The sequence below is a fragment of the Eutrigla gurnardus genome, assembly GCF_963514095.1.
Source record: "Eutrigla gurnardus genome assembly, chromosome: 15".
NCBI classification, from domain to species: Eukaryota; Metazoa; Chordata; class Actinopteri; order Perciformes; family Triglidae; genus Eutrigla; species Eutrigla gurnardus.
The window spans coordinates 16,204,399-16,228,496 of NC_139938.1; the positions used below are offsets into that span (position 1 = coordinate 16,204,399).

The 24,098-nt window shown below is 42.0% G+C and overlaps 2 protein-coding genes across 2 annotated transcripts; one reads left to right on the top strand and one right to left on the bottom strand.

Moving 5' to 3' along the window:
• Positions 1 to 3,444: 3,444 nt before the first annotated feature.
• On the top strand, positions 3,445 to 18,447 carry rsf1b.1 (remodeling and spacing factor 1b, tandem duplicate 1). The gene is made up of 16 exons (XM_084029864.1): positions 3,445 to 3,613; positions 4,818 to 4,909; positions 5,456 to 5,548; positions 5,946 to 6,151; positions 6,269 to 6,363; positions 6,709 to 11,393; positions 11,818 to 12,096; positions 12,426 to 12,530; positions 12,617 to 12,696; positions 12,894 to 12,948; positions 13,019 to 13,131; positions 13,232 to 13,299; positions 13,385 to 13,598; positions 13,686 to 13,897; positions 14,445 to 14,624; positions 15,173 to 18,447. The coding sequence occupies exons 1-16, from the start codon at positions 3,460 to 3,462 to the stop codon at positions 15,757 to 15,759; spliced, it is 7,218 nt and encodes a 2,405-aa protein (XP_083885990.1). The 5' UTR covers positions 3,445 to 3,459; the 3' UTR covers positions 15,760 to 18,447.
• A 2,326-nt stretch (positions 18,448 to 20,773) lies between these two features.
• On the bottom strand, positions 20,774 to 23,106 carry LOC311025647 (aquaporin-11-like). The gene is made up of 3 exons (XM_084028658.1): positions 22,450 to 23,106; positions 21,801 to 21,917; positions 20,774 to 21,635 (listed from the first exon to the last, which is right to left on the bottom strand). The coding sequence occupies exons 1-3, from the start codon at positions 23,039 to 23,041 to the stop codon at positions 21,535 to 21,537; spliced, it is 810 nt and encodes a 269-aa protein (XP_083884784.1). The 5' UTR covers positions 23,042 to 23,106; the 3' UTR covers positions 20,774 to 21,534.
• Between the last annotated feature and the right edge of the window lie 992 nt (positions 23,107 to 24,098).

Consider the following 24,098-nt stretch of genomic DNA (forward strand, 5'->3'; position numbering starts at 1 on the left):
TCGTTGCAGGGCGATGTTTGAAAAACCTCACAAAGTGGTCGTGAAGATATTTCCAGAATCTTCAAAGACCACATGAAAAAAAAACACGATTTAAAAAAACATATTTCTAACTTGTTTCTTGCAGATTCATCATCGGCCTCTTATGCCGTCAGAACCTCCAGTTATATTGATTGAAGCTAATCAATACCTCGTAGTCATGATTTTGGCATCATAAAGTCTGATTATTAATATATTAATAATAAGGATTTAAAACCATATCGCCCAGCAACGCCTCACTTTATCACTTACTTTGTAGCTCTCGTTCTCACAATCGGATGATTTCTATGCAACGGCGTCGCACTTCGTCATCGCAGCGTGAACGCGAAGCTTCAACGTTCAAAGTCAAAGTCTGGTCGTCGATTTAAAAACACACACAAACAAACAAAGAAAGGCCTGCGGGGTCGAGGCTGGTCCTCTCCTCCAACACACGGAAACGTAAAACAAGGGAAAAGTGGCAATTTTAGTTGAGTGATTTGTTATGTCAGTAGGGAGAATCTCCTAGAAATGTTCTGATCAAAATAATGGATCCTTTATCTTTTTTTTTTATTGATTCATTTTTTAAAACCTGCTTCTTGTGTTAGTTTTCTTTGCACCGAATGCAAAGAAAGTCCTCAAGGGAGAAACGTAGCGCCTTACCTACGTAGTCTAACCTTTTTGTTTTTTCTCGTGTTGTAAAATAAAGATCTAGAAATGTTATCATGACACTAATTTTAGCCTATGGAAGCCCATTTCCGTCAATGGGATTAAAAAAAAACAACGACCCTGTGTGTGTCATTGTAATGAGAAATATTCTCAAAATTTAATCCGCAAATTTTTTTTTTTTACCAACAATGCCCTAAAACACCGTCGTAACTTTGCCATTATTTCAAGAAAGTTTTTATTTTCATCTTTATTATTTTTTATTTAATTGGCAGACTTGAGCTTCCATATTTGGCCAGTGTGGTTTATTGAGGAGGCGGTGCAGGTGACAGTTTACACTGAGGTAATGTGCAGTTTAAACTTTATTTTCAAGGAGGGAACCATCCGAGCTGCTAGCTGTCCATTTAATTCATTAAAAAACAAAAACATGTATACGTCATAGTGAAGCACTTTTTGATGTCTTCTTATTCCTTTTCAGTATTGTGGATACTACGTTGTTGAATATTTCCTGTTTGACGATTTGTTTACCAGCTATATTGGTATGAATACTTTTCTTTTTATCTTGCGTTATTTAGCCTTAAGTAGCCTTTTGTAGTGTCTTTGATTGAGATTGAGATATGACCTTCTGATCGTATTGTTTGAAATACCGATAGTTTACAGAGAGCTTGGAGATGGATATCTGTACTAATAACAGCGCAGCTTTTTTATGTTTTTTTTTGTTTGGTTTTTAGATTAGGTTATTAAAAAATTAAACCGTTCTAGTTCAATTCGATCAAAGAAAAAAAGAGATATCTGTCAGCCATGTTGCTGTGTTCTCGTTGATCTCCTTGAGATCTGAATGACATCAAACTTATTTTTGAAGTTTGCATTTACCCTGTTGTATTGGAATAAAACACATATATATATATATATATATATATATATAGTCATCAGACTGACGTCTCTTTTTCCCCCAGTAGAGGAGTTGTTGTTAACTCGCTGCTGGGCGTGACTCATGTTAAAGTCTGGATCTGAAATTCAGTAACGGCCCACATTTTACAACGGAAGCTCTGCCGAGGCTGAGTGTCACATTCACGCACCAGCCATGTTTAACTGTATTTATTGTGTACAAATAAATGTGAAATAAAGATAGCTTAAATGAAACCTTACCACCCTGCTGTCTCTGCTTTCTGGTGTGTGTGTGTGTGTGTCCGTGTGTGTGTGTCCATGTGTCCGTCCCCCCCCCCCCCCCCAGGAAAAAGTCAGGAATCTGACACTTGACTTAGAGTGAGACCCCTGCTTTGGCCACATGGGGGCAGCAAAAACGTGAACGCAACAACAACTCTGACTGAGGCAGCCCTGTATAATGAGTTAAATGAGTTTAATAAAGTACATTTACTGTCTGAGTACAACATTTTAGGTATTTGATATGAGGGTTTCTACTCCACTGCATCTTAAACGATAATGTACTTTTCTTCTTCAGGGTGTTTATCTGATGGCATTAATTACTCATCAACCCGACAATAAGTACTGAATGGTTTAAAAAAAAAGCAGCTCCACCTCAACCAACCATAACATGGAAATCCTGTTTATGCATTAATGCATGAGTCGTAATAATCCAGCATAGAAAATTTAATTTTCCTGATGATACATCATTTTAATTCATACTTTTTTCACAATGTAGTACTGTTTGCTGTACTTCCTCCACCCCTGGCTTTGAGTGTATAGGTTGTTGGGTCAATTAAAAAGCATTGCAGATAAAAGAAAAAAGGATCCATATTGATTTCAAATTAATTTTTTTAAAGCAAGGGAGCGCAGGTTAGTATGAATGATTACTTCAGGTTGATTATTAAATGAACTGGGGACCATGAACGCATCGTTAAAACGATGATCTCGTTTGTTTACGTTGACAGCGGGACGTCGTCAATTTCCATGTAATTAAAAGCGCCACTTCCTGGCAGAACTTTTAAAGTAAAACACGTGTTGATTTGGAGGAATATGAGGTTCTTGAAGAAAACTAAGTAAATTTTTTTGCAAATGAATTGCAAATAAAAATGCATTATATATATATATATATATATATATATATATATATATATATATATATATATATAATGTTTGTTTTGTTGCGTATTTGGTAAGGTAAAATATTTAATTTCAGTGTTGTTCCATAAGAACACAAAACAAATAGAAGAAATTCTACAAATGTATTAAATCATATGTGGTAGGTATCCTCTATCGTTACTAATTGTATATAGGTCCCTCGCAACGTTTTGTCCCCCACAAAACACACTTTACTGCTTTAATTTGAAATAAATATTGCCGTGCTTCCGGTTTTAGTGTAGCTCATTGCGGCTAGCTTCACATCTGGTCTCTTTTCGTTTATTTCCAGAATAAACAAGAAAAAATCCCACCAGAATTCAGTCAGTCACCACGAAGAAAACCATATTCTTCATCACTTAAACTTTATTGTCTATATCCGCCAGTTCCTTATTGTGAAAAATGTTTTCTTCTTTGAACAAAAAGGCTGTTTCATAACTGTTAAAATAGTTAAATCACCCCACTTTTCCAAGATCTAACATTATAAATTTAAAATAGCAAACTGCTTAGAAACACAATGAATCTTAATATCTACCAACCTAGACGATGGTAGATTAAAAAAAAAAAAAAAACATTATTATTGAAGAGATACAGTTAATTCAGTTCTGCGACTTCGAAACAAAATTATTATCAACGCTTTATTTTGTTAACACCGGAAGTACTACATTGCATTCCGGCTGGCTTGACACTGGTGTGGAAAAGATGGCTGCTTCGGCGGCAACGGCGAGTTCTTCCCCCGGTTTGTGTCCAAATTACGCCGTGATTTGCTCCTTCCTGGAGCGCTACGGAGCGTTGCTGGACTTACCGGAGCTCACCTTCCCCCAGCTGGAGAGATATCTGCAGGACACATCCTCGGGTAAGGCGGCAAAAACACCCCGTTGCTAGCGGCTGGAGGAGGAGCGACTTCCAACCATTCACAGCTAGTGATACCGTGCTAGCGGGCTAGCAGCTACGTTAGCTAGTTGTGTGTTATTGTGTGGTTTTCTGTCCTGCGCGTTCACGCCAGTGCGAGTCGACCGCATCTCGGAGCCGTTTCTCGAAGTGGAAAATGTGCCCAGGGGCGATTAACTGATGGTGCGAGTGCAAGCCCACCGAATCGGTCGAGGTTTTCTCTCACTTTTTAGCTTTTGAATAGGGCTTAATTTTTCTCCCAGGCAGCCTTTATCCGCCGCCTGTATCACGGGCATTAATATGTGGCCACCGCGGTGGCGAGGGGCGGAAGACGGACACGGTTCGTGCGACGCGTCGTCGGTGTTGCTCGTCGACCCGCGGAGAGGTCAACGTCTGTCACGGGTGCGCGATTGTGCACTTTATTTACAGTTAAAATATTTTGCTATGAAGTGGGTTCGCTCAGCTTCCGTCAAGCCGCCCGCGGCGGACACCACTTCCGGTGGACGCTGTCAAAATAAAGCCAAACTAAAATGAGGCATTTAGTTAATGATTAATAATATACTTAATCAGCTTTTGTGGAGTTTAAGTCACATTCCTTTTATTAAATAATGTTCTGGCTTTGCATTTAGTAACGATGAAAGGCACAGTTGTTACATTTGTACGTTTTCTGGTGTGTATTTGGTTACTCTTCATGCAAAGTGGTTCTACTTCTGTTTGTGCTGCTTATTATATTATATCAACTATTTATTTACAAGTGTTTCTCACTTTGTCTCATGTTGACGTCTGCTGTTCAAATTGAACTTAAACATCATCTTTTAAAATTATATTTAATTTTAGAATTGTTGATTGTATGGATCTACCTTCCTACGGCATTATTTTCATGGATGCTACACTTGAAATCAGTATTTCAAAATGAGAAAAAAAACCCTATAGCTTTCTATTGTTGATATGCAAACCTGTCGTATTAATACTGCAAACTCTGAAATGGTGCAGAGTAATGATCATGTGTGTGCCTGGGCTGAAAACCAATGTTTAAATCACTTTAAATCAGTAACAACAGAGACTATATTTGATTGTCTGTCGCTGTCTTTTTCTGCATCCCCTGTAATAAACTGTGTGTAATGATGTATTGTCTATTTATCGTTGTTGTCTTTCTGATGACTCCTTAGTCCCAAAGCTGCTGGTTGATCTTCATGTCAAGTTGCTGAGGAAAATCGGCAAGTCAGTGTCGGCGGACAGATGGGAGAAATATCTAGTGAAGGTAAATCAATAACTTTTATTTATTTATTTACTCGTATTACATGTATGATTATTTTTTTGTTTTCCCCCCCAAAGTTCCATTTTGAACAGATTATGTCCGAAGTTTGTCACCTGATAAGTTTAAAGGGCCAGTGTGCAGAATTTCTGAGCATTTATCAGCAGAAATAGAATCACTATGTTATCATTCGTGTTTAATCACCTGAACCTAAGAATGATTTGTTTCCGTTGGAATGAGTCCTTCATATCTACGTAGGAGCAGCTTCTCTTTATTTTATTTTGTTGGCGATGCCTTCCGTGTCACATTAGTCACATGGTTCTTTTTATTACTATGAAAAATATTGATTTGTGCTGCTTTACAACCATTGGAAAAGTACCATTTCACCACATTGAGACCATCAAACCATCCATTAAAACCCAGTTTATATTTAGTTCTGACTGCCGAGTCAGCGAGAAATGTGTTGATTAAAATGAAATGTTTTAATGACGACAAAGCTGTTTCACAGTCCATTTCTGACATCATCTCACTTTGTTCTAACTTTCCTCGCAGGTATGTCAGGAGTTCAACGCGACGTGGGCTTGGGAACTCGAAGAAAAAGGATACAAGGAGCTGCAGACGGAGTGCAAGACGGGGATACTTAAAGTAAGTTTTTCTTCTGAATGTGCGTTCACACCAAAAGCTAAGTGATTTTTGCATTTAAAGTCAAGCAAAGACCAGATTTCAAGAAATATGAACCTTAATATGAATTATTTGTATTGGGGAAAAAAACAAGAGAATTATGAGTATTCAATATTTGTTTCACAGGAACATTTTGGTACTTGTTTGCTCAAACAGGAAAACCGAAAAGCCCCTTTCACATCTCTTGTGTTATTGTATTATTTTATACATTTATTTGAATTACAGTCCTACTGAAACTGGCTTTTTCTCATGTGTCAAATGTTTTTATTTTCATTTACACAACCCGAAACCAGCAGAAAACCTCTGAATCCTTCAGTCTTCATCAGCAACAATGTTTTTGTGTTTTTTTTCCTTTCTCCAGTATTTGTGTGAGTGCCAGTTTGATGAAAATGTTAAGTTTAAAACGGCCATCAACGAAGAGGACCCAGACAAGATGCGTCTGCAGCCGATCGGCCGGGACAAGGACGGCCAGATGTACTGGTTCCAGCTGGACCAGGACGACAACGTGCGCCTTTACCTGGAGGAACAGGACGACTTGGACGGTTCGACATGGAAGTGCATCGTCAAGTAAGCACACAAAAGTGATGTTTGATTGAACTACATTGTGTTTTAAATGAGGGGGTCCTGTGTTTGTTATTATTGAAAAGGAAGCGGTTATATTTCTCCTGTCTTTTCCTCCTGTAGAGATAGAAACGACTTGGCTGAGGTTGTGGCTCTGCTGAAGACACAAATTGACCCGGAGTTGTTAAAAAAAGATCTGGAAACCAAAACAGAAGAAGGTAAGAGCAAAGCTTCCACTTTTGAATTACTTGTTTCAGTTTGCATTTTTAATTTGCAGGGCTGCACGATGAATACTGAAAAAGTAACAACAAGCTTGAGTATTTTTTGGCACTTTGAGCACCACGAGCCGAGTGGCTTATAGCATGATTATATTGAAAAGAACCAATACAACCACCAAAACAAGTGGAGGCACTTCACCACTATACTTCTGCCAGTCATTGAGCTGAATAGTGCAGTCCTTTACTACCCGGCCATCATGTGGCACCAAATACTGAATCCAAATAAACATTCCTTTCTATATTATTAAACAGTCATCTGATCTTTTCTTTTATATTTAATGTCAGGTGAAGTTAAAAAGATTGAGGACACATCAGACGAAGACAAAATAGTCTCCCCGAAGGCCGCTGGTCCAGTCTCGCCAAAGACGGAGGACAGCGACAAAGTAACGCCGAAAGACGACTTAAAATCAGAAGCTTCCGAGGCGAAATCCTCTCTGAATGGCACCATTGAAGGCGAAGCAGAGCTCAATTCGGAGAAATCTGCAGCAGATCTTTGTAGCGGTTCAAAAGCCCAGAGCATCAAAGAAGAGCCGATGGAGGTGTCGGACCCGAAAACAAGCACAGCAACAAGTGAAGCCACCGCCGAGACGCCGAGTCTATCAGTGAAGACGGAGAAGGGAGATGAGGTCAAGAAGAGCAGCGCGGAGGAGATTCAACAAGCTCTGAAGAACGACCAGCAGGCCAAAATCCCGCTGAAGAAGAGGGGAATGAAATTTAGTGAAGACTTCGAAAAACATAGTAGCATCATAGTGCAAAACCCGTCTGTTTCTGAGGTGAAGGAAGCTCCTAAAGCCGACTCGACTCCTAAAGCCGACTCCGCCCCTAAAGCCGACTCGACTCCTAAAGCCGACTCCACCCCTAAAGCCGACTCGACTCCTAAAGCCGACTCGACCCCCAAAGCCGACTCGGCCCCCAAAGCCGACTCGACTCCGAAAGCCGACTCGGCCCCTAAAGTCGACTCGACCCCTAAAGCCGACTTGGCCCCCAAAGCCGACTCGACTCCGAAAGCCGACTCGGCCCCTAAAGTCGACTCGACCCCTAAAGTCGACTCGACTCCCAAAGCAGACTCGACCCCCAAAGCAGACTCGACCCCCAAAGCCGACTCGACCCCCAAAGTCGACTCGACTCCGAAAGCCGACTCGACTCCGAAAGCCGACTCGGCCCCTAAAGCCGACTCGGCCCCTAAAGCTGACTCGGCCCCTAAAGCCGACTCGACTCCTGAGCAGGCGAAGACGGTGCAGAGTGTAAACGATCATGTTAACGGTGAAGTTCAGCCTGCAGCATCAGAAAAAGGCCTACAGAGTCTCTCCCTTGACTCACTAAAAGGCGCCGCCGTCGGCAAAGAGCAGACGAGTGAACCAGGTAGATCTGTAGAAACGAGAGAAAAGGTGTCTTCGTCCACAGACAAGGAGGATGCCAAAGATAAAAAGGCTGCAGCATGCAGTGCAAAGAAGGTCACAGAGGGAGTCACATCGCATAAAGCAGACTCCGGCAATACAAATCTAGATGTGCAGGTAGAAATGGAAACCACTGCATCAGAAGAAAAGAAAGAAGCACACAGGTCTCCAAAGGAACCGGCGCCATCACCTAAAGATGCTGCACCAGAGAAACCCTCTATTCATGAAGAGCATGAAAAAATAAAAGAACCAGCAGCAATGAAAGAGTCTTATACAGTAGAAAAGACGTTAAAGAAAACTGATAAAACATTAACAACTGCCGAGTCAGAGAAATGCATGTCCAAAGAAGTTGAGTCAAAAGATTCAGAGTCGAGTAAGACTGAAAAAGCAGAAAACTCAGAAAGCCTAACAGCCAGGACGAGTACAGAAATGAGCGGACGCAACAAGAAAGCAGCGCTTGAGCCCAACGCAGAGGAAAAGGAAAAATCAGTGCTGACAAATCAAACGGGAGTCATCAAAACAATAGAGTGTCGAGACAAATATTCTGCAAAGAAATGTGCTGGCCCTGAAAACGCTGCATCACCGTCTGTCATTAAAAAGGCAGAAACACTCAAAGACAGTGATCGTACAGAGGCCCAAGGAGCCACACGGAGTCCTAACGTCATTAAAAAGGCAGACAGACCAGTAACGTCCACTGAAGAGAGCTTGGAGTCTTCCGTTATTAAGAAGCTAGATAAATCATGTCAACCTGTGGAGAAGCATCTTGCCAAAGGTGTAGAGAGGAAGCCAGAGAAAGACGGTGCAGCCTCTGAGACCAACGCTGAAAAAATAGAGAACACAAAAAAGCCTGAAGATGTGAAGAAGACCGACTGTGACGACGGTACGATATGTGTTTCCAAGATGGCAGACTCTGCGCCCGAGCCCGTGGTGGCTGTTAAACCCGATCTGACGAAGCGACGAGAGGAAGACACAACAGAGTTTAACTTGGTTAGTAAGACAACGCAGGAAGCATCTGTGGGGAGAGATGAACCGTCCAGCCACGTTGAGACAAACATCTCCAAAGAAACTGTTAGAAAACCTGAAAGACCAAACACGGGACAGGAAAAGGTGTCTGAAGAAAAGCCCAAGAAAACCGAGACGGAGCGTCCATCAGAAGGTAAAAGGGATGCCGACAAGGAAAAGAAAAACCACACAGACAAGATAAAGGACGCAGACGGGGACAACATAAAGGACGTGCACAAGAAAAAAGACGCTGATGAGAAAAAGGACATGGACAAGAAAAAAGACGCAGACAAGAAAACGGCCTCAGACAAGATGAAGGACGCAGACTTGGACAAGAAAAAGGACGCAGACAAGAAAAAGGACGCAGACTCAGACAAGAAAAAGGACGCAGACAAGATAAAGGATGCAGACTCACACAAGAAAACAGACACAGACAAGAAAAAGGACGCAGACAAGAAAACAGACACAGACAAGAAAAAGGACGCAGACAAGATAAAGGACGCAGACTCACACAAGAAAACAGACACAGACAAGAAAAAGGACGCAGACAAGATAAAGGAAGCAGACTCACACAAGAAAACGGACACAGACAAGATAAAGGACGCAGACAAGAAAACAGACACAGACAAGAAAAAGGACGCAGACTCACACAAGAAAACAGACACAGACAAGATAAAGGACGCAGACAAGAAAACAGACACAGACAAGAAAACAGACACAGACAAGAAAAAGGACGCAGACTCACACAAGAAAACAGACACAGACAAGATAAAGGACGCAGACAAGAAAACAGACACAGACAAGAAAAAGGACGCAGACTCACACAAGAAAACAGACACAGACAAGATAAAGGACGCAGACAAGAAAACAGACACAGATGAGAAAAAGGACGCAGACAGGAAAACAGACACAGACAAGATAAAGGACGCAGACTCACACAAGAACACAGACACAGACAAGATAAAGGATGCAGACAAGAAAACAGACACAGACAAGAAAACAGACACAGACAAGAAAAAGGACTCAGACAAGAGAAAGGAAGCAGACTCATACAAGAAAACAGACGCAGACAAGAAAACAGACACAGACAAGAAAAAGGACGCAGACAAGAAAACAGACTCAGACAAGATAAAGGACGCAGACAAGAAAACAGACTCGGACAAGATAAAGGACGCAGACAAGAAAACAGATTCGGACAAGATAAAGGATGCAGACAAGAAAACAGATTCGGACAAGATAAAGGATGCAGACAAGAAAACAGACTCAGACAAGATAAAGGACGCAGACCCGAACAAGAAAAAGGACGCAAACAAGAAAAAGAACGACGGCGAGATAAAGGACACAGACATGGACAAGAAAAAAGACGCAGACCTGAACAAGATAAAGGATGCAGACAAGAAAAAGGATGCAGATGCAAGCAAGATTAAGGATGCAAACAAGATACAAGATGCAGACATGGACAAGAAAGAAGATGTGAACAAGAAAAAAGACGCAGATGAGATAAAGGACACAGACAAGAAAACAGACATGGACAAGAAAAAGGATGCCAACAAGATAAAGGACGCAGACTCAGACAAGAAAAAGGACGCACACAAGACAAAAGACGCAGACAAGATAAAGGATGCAGATGTGGACAAGAATAAGGATGCAGATAAGACAAAAGAGGGGGATAAGAAAAGGGATGTCGACAAGAAAAGGGATGCCGACAAGAATAAGGATGCAGATGTGGACAAGAATAAGGATGCAGATAAGACAAAGGAGGCGGATAAGAAAAAGGACGCCGACGTGGACCAGAATAAGGACGCAGATAAGATAAATGATGAGGACAAGGTAAAAGACACAGACTTGGAGAAGAAAAAAGACGCTGATGTAGACAAAAATAAGGATGCAGACGTGGACCAGAATAAGGACGCTGTCAAGGAAAAGGGTAAAAATGAAAGTGAGAAACACCTGTGTCAAGTGAGCGAAAATAAAGAGGATTCCACGGCAGATAAAATCTCAAAGCTTGATGAAACAAAGGGTGAGAAACATGCTCATGAGGAAGATGAAGCCTCAACCAAAAAGGAGAAATCTGGACACCAAAAGGTGAGCGACGAGCCTGATGGAAAAGCCTCCGGTGAAACAGACAACGCCGGCCACCCAGGCAAAGAACCGGATACCGAAACGCCCACCGACGGGGAAAGTAAAGGCAAAAGTGTTAAAGAGGACTCTGCAGCAAGAAAAAGGAACATCAGGGAAACTCTGACTTCCTGTCGAACAATCAAGCCCCGAGGCCACCGAAGGAAAGCCCAGCTCAAGAGAGAGGAGAGACCGGCGGACTCCGAGTCCGATACCAACACGGGAAGGTCTCTCCGAAGGTCGCCCAGGATCTCCAGACCAACAGCCAAAGTGGTGGACATCCATGACAGGAAGCTGGAGAAACCACAGACCGCTCTGCCAGGAGAGACGCTCGAGGACGACAAGGAGGAGAAGGAAAAAGACGAGGAGGAGGAGGAAGTGGAGGAGGTGAAAGCTGTTCAAAGGAAACCCAGAGAGAAAAAGCCTGATCAGGAGGGTCAGCCCAAATCTAAGGTAAGCCTGCTAACACGGGTGCACTTTCTCTAACATCTCTTCATGAAGGGCAGTCAGTGTATTTGATTTATTAGCTGTTTACCTGCAGGCCAATGGGACAATCCAATCTAAGTGTTGAATGTGTTTGTGACGCCAGTCAGCAATCAATGTTTCATCAATTCATGATCTTTGTCCAAAATCACCACTGTTTTGGGAAGATATGTTGGAAAACCAAACGCTGATGTGTGTGTCTGGTGCTGTAGAATTATGAGTTACTATGGTTATTATGGTTTTCATTTTCCCCCTCCAAACTTCAGACAGCTGTAGTCGATATGTATGTTAGCTTTTTGAACCGACACCAATAGGCCCCCTAGAAGAAGAAGAAAACACATATTAATTAAAAAATGTAGGATTTCCTGAGCTGAACACGTTGTTTTGTTTCTAGGGGAGAAAGCGACGGAGGGTTCGGTGGTCCAACACGAGGACGCGGCGTAAAAAGAAAGGCTCCGACGACGAGGACAACAGCGAGGAGGAGTCCAGCGAGGAGGAGGAGGAGGAGAGCGAGGACGACAGCGATGAAGACTACAAGATCGAGCGAAGCAGGAAGCGGCGGAATCGCAACAGAGAGAGAAGAAGCTCAGACTCCTCTACGTCCACCGACGACGACCTACCTCCAAACGACGACCCCTGCAAGCACTGTGGGCTTCCAAATCACCCCGAGCTGGTACGTAGACGAAGGAAACGGCAGCAAAACATTTCTTAAACATTCCTGTGCAGCGTTATCCAGGCATCTCGTATCCCAGTATTCACTAAACCTTCGCTAAACCAGCTTTTCCCAATTATCTTTCAGCCTTCAGATGATCTTATTATTTTATTCATTGATTATAAAATGTCAGACAATAGTGAACAATATCTGTCACAGTTTCCCAAAGTGACGTCTTCAAATGTCTTGTTTTGTTTGCCCGGGATACAGTTTTTTTAGAAAGCATCAGTTTCATGTGTTGGTAAAGTTCGGTAACTTTTGGTGACTGATCTTTGGCGTCTCCATTCCAGATCTTGCTGTGTGATTCGTGCGACAGCGGCTACCACACCGCCTGCCTCCGGCCTCCGCTTATGATCATCCCAGACGGGGAATGGTTCTGTCCGCCCTGTCACCACGTACGTACCGTCAGAGCGCCACATCTCAAAGATGGTTATTGAAATGAATAAACACGTTTTCCCCTCGTTGACCCCCCCCTCTGCAGAAGCTGCTCTGTGAGAAACTAGAGGAGCAGCTCCTAAACCTCGACGCTGCTTTGAAAAAGAAGGAGCGGGCCGAGAGAAGGTGAACATTTAGTTCCTATGTATCTTAAAGCAAATTTACATAACAGCACAGCTTTTACTGTGAAATATCAGCTCCTTCACAGTAAAAGCTTTGCAGCCCTGGCACAAAAACACATGCTGATTATTGTAATAACAAGTAGAGTTTATTCCATTTAAGCACTGACACTGAAAGGCTTTCCTCTTGTGTTTCTCCTCCAGAAAGGAGCGTCTCATTTATGTTGGAATCAGTCTTGAAAACATCATCACGCCCTCCGTAAGTACACGCTGGGAGATTAACGATGTACGTTCACCCGTTCGTATTTAAACAATGAACTCGTCAACAGGGGGATGTGGAGGAGGAAAAGCCCGAGATTATCATCAAAGAGAAGAAGGAACCAAAGCGAAGTAAGAGCTGGGGTCGGAGGTCGACGAGGACGAAGAAATCCATCAGCTACAGGTCTTTTTTTTTTTTTTTTTTAAGTGTACTAGAAGTGGTAATATATATAATGGATGTAGTATAACATTGAATTCTTGGCTGTTTGATGTTAATTTAACAGATTTGATGAATTCGACGAGGCGATCGAGGAGGCGATAGAGGAAGACATCAAAGAGGCCGAGGGCGGAGGTACGACGATGAGCTCTTACTTTTTAGAGGATGATTTCAAAGCGGCTGTCGCTCTACATTTTGAAAACAATGATGATTTTCACAGGAGCTGGTCGGGGTAAAGACATGGCCAACATCACGGGGCTCAGAGGGAAGGATATGTCCACCATCCTTCAAGCCGATGAGGGCAAGGAGAACGGCCGCCCGCCTCCCCCGCCCGCCGGCCTGCGCAGGAAGAAACGCCGGCGGCTGAACGACCTGGACAGCGACAGCACGGTGGACGAGGAGGAGAGTGAGGATGAGTTTCGCATCTCTGAAAGGTAGAGAGCTGACCTTTGAACTCCATTTTGGCACTCAAATAAACACCAAACTCTGTCAAATCAAACATTCACACTTGTGCATTTCAGCTCGGAAGAAGAGTTTGTCGTGTCAGAAAACGACTCTGACGCCGAATCGGAGGCGGAGTCTAACAACAGTGGCAGCAGCGGGAAGAAGCGGCCTTCTTCACGGCGCCGGCAGCCGGTGAAACGACGGAAAAGCTCCAGGAAGCGGCGAAGACCGAGAGGATACTCGGACGACGAAGAGGAGGAAACGGACGAGGAAGATGAAGAGGAAATGGGTATATATGATTATATATTATTAATACCTTCTCTTCTATTGCTTTTTTTTTCAAGCTTGCAGAAGAGATGTCGTCTTATCAGCATACATGAACCTTAATGTGCTTTATATCCCTGTGTATCCCTTTAACAACAAGAAAACATGTCTGATGTCCTTAAAACACCATACAATTATATTTATTTTCCCCTTTCAGTCCTGGTCATAACATAACATCATAACTACCAAATTGTTTTGCTATTTACTTAATGCCACTTTTTATGAACTTAACACAAAATCAAACAATTATTTATCAACAGAATTTGTTTTTTCATGTTTAAAGAAAGTGCAAAATGTCTATTGTGAAATTAATATTGTAAATGTAAAAATAGACAAAGCTATCTTGAGCGCTTTGCACTTATAATGGACAGTTTAAAACATTTTTTTATCAACAAATAAGCAAAACATTGATGAAAATAGTTCATCTTTGCAGTCTTTCACATGGTGTCTTATGCAATACAGTGTCTTCAGGTCTTCCTCACTCCAGCTTATTATTATCTCTGTGCAAACAGCGACTGAAGGCTCCAGCGAGTACAGCGACAGCGATCTGGATATGAGTCGACGGCGGTCTCGGCGGAGTCAAAAGAAGCAGGTGAACTACCACGAGACGTCCGAGTCCGAAGGCTCCCAGGCAGAAACCAACCGGGCCAAGATGAAACCCAGGAGCCGCCTGGACAGCTCCGACAGCGAGGGTCAGTCGGCGTTCAGCTTCTCTTTAATGTCACTTCTAATCGGTCGTCATTCTTTTTACAAAACAAGCCTGTATTTAATCCACGATGTCCAAACTCATGTAGCGTGTTCAGCACCATGGACAGCGACATGAAGATCATCTTGATGCATCTGTGCTGAACTGGATGAGTCGATAAGTGTTTTAGTTCGGCACACTGTAGCTTGTTTTTATTTATTTATTTATTTTTTTTCAGCAGAAACGTAATAATTTGGCACGCAGGTGGTACTGTACAATACTACATTTAAAAAGTTGAATTTGTTTTACCCATGTTCAGCACATATCAAATATCTGTGGCCATATATAAAGGAGTTTGTTTGTGCCACGGTTATACAGCAATATGTTATTTCCATTGAGGCAAATGTTAGGAAATGGACAAGATGAGGTCATATTTCTATCACCGGTGATGGAATATTATATTTCGACAATGATCTAATTTGCATAAAACGGTTGAGTGTTTGAGGAGGCAGAACGACAGGCAGCTAAAGGCTTGTGTTGTTTTTGTCTTCACAGCGAGTTCCTCCAAAGGCTCCGAGGAGGAGTCGAGGGATCGGAGGGTGAAGAGGAGAGCCAACTCCTCGGAGGAAGATTCCCGGCAGCGGCACCGTCGCCTCGCACTCAAGCGCAGGAGAGCCTCCGAAGACGACGACTCAGACGACGACTCGGACGAATCGTCGGAGGAGGACCGTCCCGTTCGCAAACGCGTGAACCGCATCGACTCGGACGATGATGAGGAGGAGGAGGAGCAGGAGCAGGAGGAGGAGGAGAAGAAGGATGCACAGGAGAAACAGAAGGAGAAGAAGGCAGCTGAAAAAGTGGACGAGGATTCAAAGGGACCGAACCAAGTGGGCTGCAATGCGGCGGAGCTGCCACCCACCAACGGACAGATAAAGGGCCTGGAGGGCCTCGTCAGCCAGCCCGCCACCACCGCTCCAGACCTCACCCCCCATCCGGAGACACCCAAAAACGCCACACCGGCTCCCGGCGTGGCACCAAACGGGCAGACCGGCCAGGAGATGGCGCCGCAGGACGAAGACGAAGATGACCTGTTAGGAGTCACAGACCTAGTGGATTACGTCTGCAATAACGAAGATTTGTAAAAAAAAAAAAAAAAAAAAAAAAATGTTGTACCGTTTCATTTTTTGTGGTATTGTATTTTTATATTGCTTAACTTTATTATTCCCTCCCACACCAACACTTCCTTGTCGTCGTTTTTACACGTGTCATCTGGACCTGGAACTGGATCCCTGTTCCAGTCTGATGCTGTCCCTCTGGGATCGGGCCACCAAACCTCCGACTCTCATTTGTTTGGTAATAATCACCACAACATCCAGCTCCACTGCCAAAACCACCTCCTTCCTCTAAGGTCACAGGTCACTCATTTCTCCTCACACATCATGTTTTTTTTAAACGATTTTATTGATTTGTTACATCTGAGATTTCTTCAAATTTGATCTCCTTGTCTTCATTGATGGCAAATTGAATTGCTTAAAGTGTAGAAAATGGTAAAATACTTTGTATTTTAATGCTAAGCACCTGGGACTTTTCAGAGAGTAAAATAAGTCATTCCGTAATCGATTTGAAGTTCTGGACATCTTTTAGAAAAAGTAATCATGCTGTTCCATTTTAACCCGTGAAGGAATGGTTTGACATTTTGGAGAGGAAAAAAAGAAAGAAGTGCTGATGCTTTTGCCTTCAGGTATCGATCGATGCCGCTCTCACATCTGTACCGCAGATATGAAGCCGGTTAGCTTAGCGTAGCCACAAGGGAGCGGCTCCGAGCTGCTGTGATTGGGCGTCGCTACGCTAACAGTAGCTAGCATGGACTATTCCATTCTGTTGATAAATCAGATCTTGAATGGAAACACAAATGAGCTGCATTTAAAGTAATTTTATACTGAAGGTCATGATAGCCGTCACGTTTGTTCAATTTAAAAACAGCAAATTGTGTTTTTTACACTTCAGTTTTGGTCCAGATTTAACAGATGAGATATAACATGATGATTGGTGACCTTTCGGCTGTTTCCAGTGTTTGTGCTAAGTTTGTGTAGATTCACGAGAGCGGCATCTTAAATAAGCACGTTTCCCAAAGTGTCAAACCTTTGCTTCAAACTCTTCTTTTATTTCTAAACATTATTTGTGAAAGCTTTAGATGAGACTATTTATATTCTTGTCAAATAATAACCTTCTAGACTAACGACTAGTTGACCAACCTTCGTCGTCGGTCCTCCCTTTTGAACCTTTTTGACGAACGCTATAGTAGCTTTTGTATATTGTATACATATATAATTATTTTAACTATGTGCGATGCCATCAGTATACGTGTGAACCCTCTGATTTGTTTCCACGAACGAACGTCATGCTCAAAGAATCTGACGTAAAACTCGGCCCTCCTAATCCTAAACTCTAGTTTAGTTTCCACTTATTACATTCATTTTTTTAATAATGTATTTTTTGTATATCTAAACTTTTTATTTGTTTTTGACTCTGAGCAAAATGTAAAGTGTCTTATTTTTTATTTGTACATTGTCCTTCTTAGAAGGTTCCAAAACCTGCAGCTGCGGCTTTGTGAACTAAAATAACACTAAACTCCAAAACGTCTTTCTTTTTGGTTTCCCGATCTTCCCCCATTTCTGTTCACGTTCTTTTAATTTCACGATCTGAGTTGACGCAGTTGGCTTTTAAGACCTCAACACAACATTGTGAAAATAACCAACTTAGTGGAATAATGAGTTTTTCACAGTGATGAGTCAGGATGCAGTTTTTTTGAGGGAAATGGACAGAAAAAAACAACCAATGACTCCACTGACCTCTGCTGGAACCAGTCTGTGTATATCTGTAGGTTTTTCTCGCTGTAATATATTTAGAGGCATTTTTTTGATCATTGAAAAATATATCGGGCAATTCTTTGGGATTGCATGAGTTTCTTATAGTTTTTCTTTTGTAGGGAAGTAATATTGGCACAAGAGTTTTGGGTTTTTTGTAACAAAACCAGAAACTTTGGCATGTTTTTAAGGATCTCCTTCAGTGCTGAAGGACAAGTGACGTCGACGCCACGGCATCTCATCGTTCTGCAGTGAAACTGCATCGGCAAGCATGCACTGACCTACTAACGGCATGTTACAGAAGCTCGGGGGAGGGGGGGATTATAGGAAATAATCTAGGACAGTCGAATCTGATTTAAGAGAGGAAATGAAGCCTGTTTGTAAAATAGTTTGTAAATTAGTCTCAGCATGGTCTTCACAAAGGAAAAACCACTATTTATCAAACCGTTTTGATATTGCCAAAAGGCTAAAACACGACTTCCAAGACGAAACTCGCATTGCTCACAGGGACACGGAAAAATTAGCTTTTAGATTAGCAGGACAGAATATAGAAACCCAATTCTACAAATGTCATAAGTGTGTGTGTGTTCTGGTGGGTTGAGTTGGACTTAAAGGAATGTGGATGCTTGTATGTAACCGTTTTTAAAATCCTCCACAGATGAGGAGGATGTATTAAATATGAAATGACCTGTTGCAAGACCTAGAAGAGAGGAGTGAATTACATATAATAAAGGCTGCGATGGGATTAACGGAGACAGTCGGTGCCAATAACTGAAGTGTTAACAGTTTCCTATTTACCTCATGATGAAGCTGGGAGGAAGACGCCCTGCCACTGTGTATAGATGCTCGTAGACTGGTTGTTGGTGTTTCGTCTGCTCCTTCCCTTTTTTGTTAACTTTACTGTTATTTCATATGAACCTGATCTTGTACATTTTGTCATAATAAAATGGTTTTCGAGCCTCATCGTTGCTGCTCTGCGTTATGTGAGATGAAATGTCGACTGCCGTTAATACAAATGTATTACGAATGTTTTACGTCTAAGAAATGCTTTTTTTAAATTAGACTTAGAATTAAAACAGGCGTAAACCATCTTTGAGGTAAAAGCTAATGTGACACAATGCAATTGTAATACCGTATATTCATGTGTCCTTGAACTGACAGCGATGTAGGTAAATACAGTTCAATTAATAAGTTTACGTTTAATTTAATGTTAATATTTCAAATGTACTTTCACCATATTAGTTGTGTGTTAGCATGCTAACATACGATGACATTGCTGATTCGTAACATTTATAAGTAAACAAGTACTGACGGTGTTAGCAGAATACGTATTTGTCAGTTATTTTACATAATTTTAAATGTATTTTCACTTTCTTAGTTTAATGGGTTATCACGCTGATTTGCTAACGTTAGCATGCTAACTTGCACTCAACGACGTTGCTTTTTATGACTTAATATTTGAATATATTTATGCAACGTTAAGAAGTCCAAACAAGTTTAGGGTGTATGTCACTTATTATCTTATATTTATATCAGTGTCTTAGTTTAGCATGTTAGCATGCTAACATTTGTGGAAGGATGATGGTCTGCTTTGAGCTAAATGCTAACGGCTTCATGATAACATGCTATGCTAAAAAACATCTTTAAAGAGAACTGAACACCCGATTACTTCTAAATTGTTTGTTTTTTACCACAGAAATTGAAGGCGTTGACGGTGAGATGAGATCGGATTATTGGCTCAAACAGGACGGAGGAAAGGAACGGTAAGTTTCTGAGCTCATGAAAACTTGACTTTTGAGAGCTGCGAGGTTCACGCAACAATACCATGGAGATCTCAATACATTTAGCTGATGATACTTTTACTTAAGTAAGCTTTTGAAAGTAGTATTTTCACAGTCTGGTGTTAGTACTTTTACTCAGGTTGGAAGTAACGAAGAACAAATATTTACCGTACTTAAGTAGAATTTTCGGGTATTTGTACTTTTCTGGCAACTTTTTACTTTTCCTCCCGACATTTTAAAACAAATATCTGTACTTTCTATTCCTCACATTTTCAAAACCAGTTTGTTACTTTAGTTTAAATGCATTTGAGGGGGATTATCGATGTAAAAAATAAAGAGCCAGTAGAAATATCCTCATTTTTAGAGTCTGAAGTTGAATCAGAATGAGTATTTTTGAACACAAGTATCTGTATTTTACTTGAGTATTAGAATGCACTCTGGAATTGGTACTTCAAAAACATTTGGCTGATAATACCTTTGTAGTTTCTCATAAATGCAGTATTTGTACTTGTAATGGAGCATTTCTGAGTTGTAGTATTACCATTTAAAACCCGCTCACTCATGATGAGCTACGCATGATTACATATTAATACTTATATTGACTCTTTTAAAGTTAAGATTTGAATGCTTGTTGAGTGAAGCACTAACGCAGCATGTATTGAGTTTTCCTGTTCATTAGCGATCAGTCTTCTGTTCATCACGTTGTTAAAGAGCTGAATGTTATCTGCACTTTCGTTATGTGTTTGTGTCACATGAGTGTAAAGGGGGGGGGGGGGGGGGGGGGCGGGGTCACCGAGGTCAGGTTGTGTAACGGATCCATGCAGGCCAAAGTACCAGGCAGGCCTGGTCGACGTATTTTGGTTTTGTTTATGGCATCCGCTGGTGTAAGTGCTCCACTAAGCAAAACTGGGTTTTTAAGGAAGAATCAACATTTTAGCTTTAACGGGAGAAGCAACATTTAAACTTTAACGGAAGAATCAACATTTAAACTTTAACGGAAGAATCAACATTTAAACTTTAACGGGAGAAGCAACATTTAAACTTTAACGGAAGAATCAACATTTAAACTTTAACGGAAGAATCAACATTTAAACTTTAAAGAAAGAATCAACGATTAAACTTTAAAGGAAGAATCCACATTTAAACTTTCAACAAACGAATGACGAGGAACAAACAGCTGATCCAAGCAACAAATGGACCACTGTTGTTGGTCAACAAGTACAAACGGCCCAAATCCAGAGTCCAAAGGGATCAATAAAGAGAAGTCTTAGTCTCTAAGTCTAAGTCTGATCGGGCTGTTTTCTGCCAAATCTGCCGCTGGTAGTTCTGTCAATATCACCAAACTAGCTGTCATGTTATGGTTAAAAACAGATTCAATTAAAGTGATTAAAGCTACTTTTATTTTATCTTCAATAAATTTGAACAAACCTGATTTTATAACTTTATAGCTATTGAGCATAAAACAACATTTCTAAACACAAGAAATGGCAACCATAAAATGTGCTTTTTAAAATAGATGTTTTTAATCAAAATATTTCACACGAGATATTGGAAATGCATTAGAATCACAACACAAAACCTGGTCAGAAAATGTCACATTTGTTCACATTCCTATTTGAAATAAGCATACAAGAAACAAAAAGAGTCACTGTCATCCAAACATAGAGGTATTCAAGTTGTTAAGAATTTGTCCAAGAATGCAGGAAAACATAACGACTGAACAGAACTTAAGAATTATTTCACCAACGTTCACGTCAAGTGTCCCAGGAACATTTTGGTGGAAACACCAACAATTGTGCACAGAAACCCCCGAACTTCATCCCAAATTCATTCAACGCTTCATTATTTTCACCTTTTGCAACCAAAAGTGCTTCCAACCGTCTTATTTATCAGATTCAGGCTTATGATGGTCGCAGTCAGTCACAGTTAAAAAAACAAGTAACACCTGGTTGCATTGGAGCGCTAATATAATATTGTGCTTTTTAAAAGGCATTCACGTGAAAAACATTCGGCAAAAATAAAAACTATATGATTCTTTACATTCATTCACGTCTTCATTTCTGTGACTTCAAAGCAGATTTATGTGTTAATTTGAACCCACCTTCATTCTGTTCAAGACAAAAGCTTTGTTATAACTTGGGCCTGTCTGGGACACAATAACAGCGAGTGTAGTCGTCACAGGTGTGGATGTGTTACCGGTATTATCCGCCCAGACACGTGGAATAAAAGCTCAAAACCGTTGTGACTTCCTTCCAGGTCGCCGCCGCCGCTACTGTGCCTTCTTCTGTTTCTGGACGTCCGAGCTGACGGTGCTCTTCCCAGAGAGGAAGGGGATGAGCTTCTCCAACAGCAGGATGCAGCTCGCCATGCCTGGTGAGACAAAGGAGGTTACCAAGGGGACGACACAGGAGGTGGTTACACTTAAGGTGGACCAATCACATTTAAAGGTACGAATTAGGGGTCGACCAATGTGGCTTTTCAGGGCCGATACCGGTGATGACTAAACTAGGAGGGCAATAAGCGTCTGCTCGTCACCTAAAACCGGTCCCAGCCAGTAGACGAAGCAGTACTCCAGGTAGGTGTGGCCGCTGCAGGGGAACTGGACGGAGAAGGCCAGGACGGGGTTGAAGACAGCGCCCGAGACACTCCCACCTGCACACAAGGGAGTTTTAAACAACAGATGTAAAAATAAATAGACTGATTAATCAAGTACTAGTACTTACTCACAGCCCTGTTACATGCCAATATTAATTTTACTGAATACATTTTGTTTTTGCATACCGTTTTCTTCTCTTAACATTTAAATCTGTTAAATCAACAGGAACTTGCTGTTTGTTTCAGTTCACATGGGAGTAAATTAAATGTTTTTAGAAAAGGGTTTTAGACTGCTGGTTTGGATAAAAAAATACATTTGTGGGACTGTTCGATTGTCATTTTTCATCAGGGTTTCTGACTTTTGTAGGCTAATAAAGCTCTAATTGAATCGAGGAAATCATTGATTATTCATCAAATAATCAAAAATGATGGCTGCTTGCAACCCTCCAGTGTGTCATTTACCATTTAATTTACTTTTAATACTTTGTCTTATGTGTAATAATTATATACGTTTTTGTTATATTCTACGTTTTGTCACGCTGTGGTAGTCTTCAGCCCCGGCAGGTAAACCCCAGGTGGTCAAACACACCTGCGTAAACCAGCGCGGTGATGACAACCGCGACGAAGTGAGCGCGAAGTTTTTCGCCCAGCATGTGGACGTGCGTGGCGGCAGCTTGGATCGTGAAGGCGCAGCCCAGTTCAACGGCCGCGGCCTCCAGCAGAGTCCCGCCGAGGGGGTCGAAGCATCTGAACCCGAACCTCTGGTGCCGGACGTGGACGTCGGAGAGACCCAGCGACCACACGAAGGCGGCGAAATGCCGCGCGGCGACCGCGGCCGCGAACTGGCAGGCTACGATGACGGCGGCCGACCTGCCGCTTCTCTTCCCGCGGAAGACGCTCTCCAGAGCCCCGCTGGGGTTGCACGTCGCCTCCCGGAACGTCGACAAGTGGATGACCGTCATGGCGTAGGTGAGGGTGAGGCCGACCGGCAGCCCCAGCTGAGCCGTCTCACCCAGCAGCTTGAGCTCATGCGTGCAGCAGCAGAGCTGGAAGGTGGACGCCGCCTCCAGCAGGTAAATCCAGAAAACTCCCGGGGAGAGACGCGCCGCGGCCCGGCGGGTCGCCTCGCTGAGGAGCACCGCGGCCCCCAGCGCCGCGCAGGACACGTACAGGTCGGCCATTCCTCAAGGTGTTGGCGCCAAAGTCACGGCGCGAGACTGTCGTCGCGAAGGAGCTCAACTTTCTCTTTCGAGCTCTTCTGCTCCAAATCCCAAGTCCCACGCGCTACAAAACAGGAAGTACAGCGCCTTCAAAATAAAAGCCCATCACTGCTGTGGTATTCGAAATACTGAAAACTTTGTTTAACTTGAGTAAAAGTAGCAGTAACCTAGTGTAGAAATACTAGAAGTACAAAGCATCAAAAGCACATAAAGTTTAAGTAGCGTTATCAAATTGTAATTATTGATGCATCATTATTAAGCCCATTTATACTTTCTATTACTACATAATATGTATGTATGCGTGTGGATCGATTAAGACTTTATCCACAATAATACATCAGAATTTTATCTAAAATCTGTAAGGTAAATGCAGCAGACTAAAAAGTAAAATATGTAGGTACACAAAGCGTAAAGTAGCAGAAGATGGGACCACAAGTACCACAAAATTGTACTGAAGTACATTGTCTTACTTGTCTTAAGTGGTATATGTCTATGATGGTAGTCTGATGATTATTTATGTTTGCATTGTTAAAAATGAGCCACATTGTTATACCGTTCCTTAATCAAGATGGACAAAGACACCGTACTGTATTCATAGTCAAGCTGATATAAACCTGTAGGGCTCCATTCACTCCGGATCATTCACTGTTCTGTGGATTATCTAGAGTAACCGGATTGTATTTAGGCTGCCTTGCTGTTTATTTATTCTGGAGTGCTCGATGGCCAGAGGGCTGTAGCACTCACATCCTGAGAGATTCAGATCACATCATAACAGGGGAACAGTGTAGGAACTGTAGCCTCATTAATCCTCCAGTTTCACCACAGTGCATGCAGACTGTAAACGTGATAATACACATACTCACTTAGTGTGGTTAAAATGTAACTTTTGTTTAAAACTGTCTGACGAGATAAAGGACTCCTAATCTACATTAGATTACATCATGGATCCACAGAGTCTTTAACCTGCAGATCATGCCAAGACATAATTTAAAAAAAAGAAAAAAGTACAGCAAAGGCT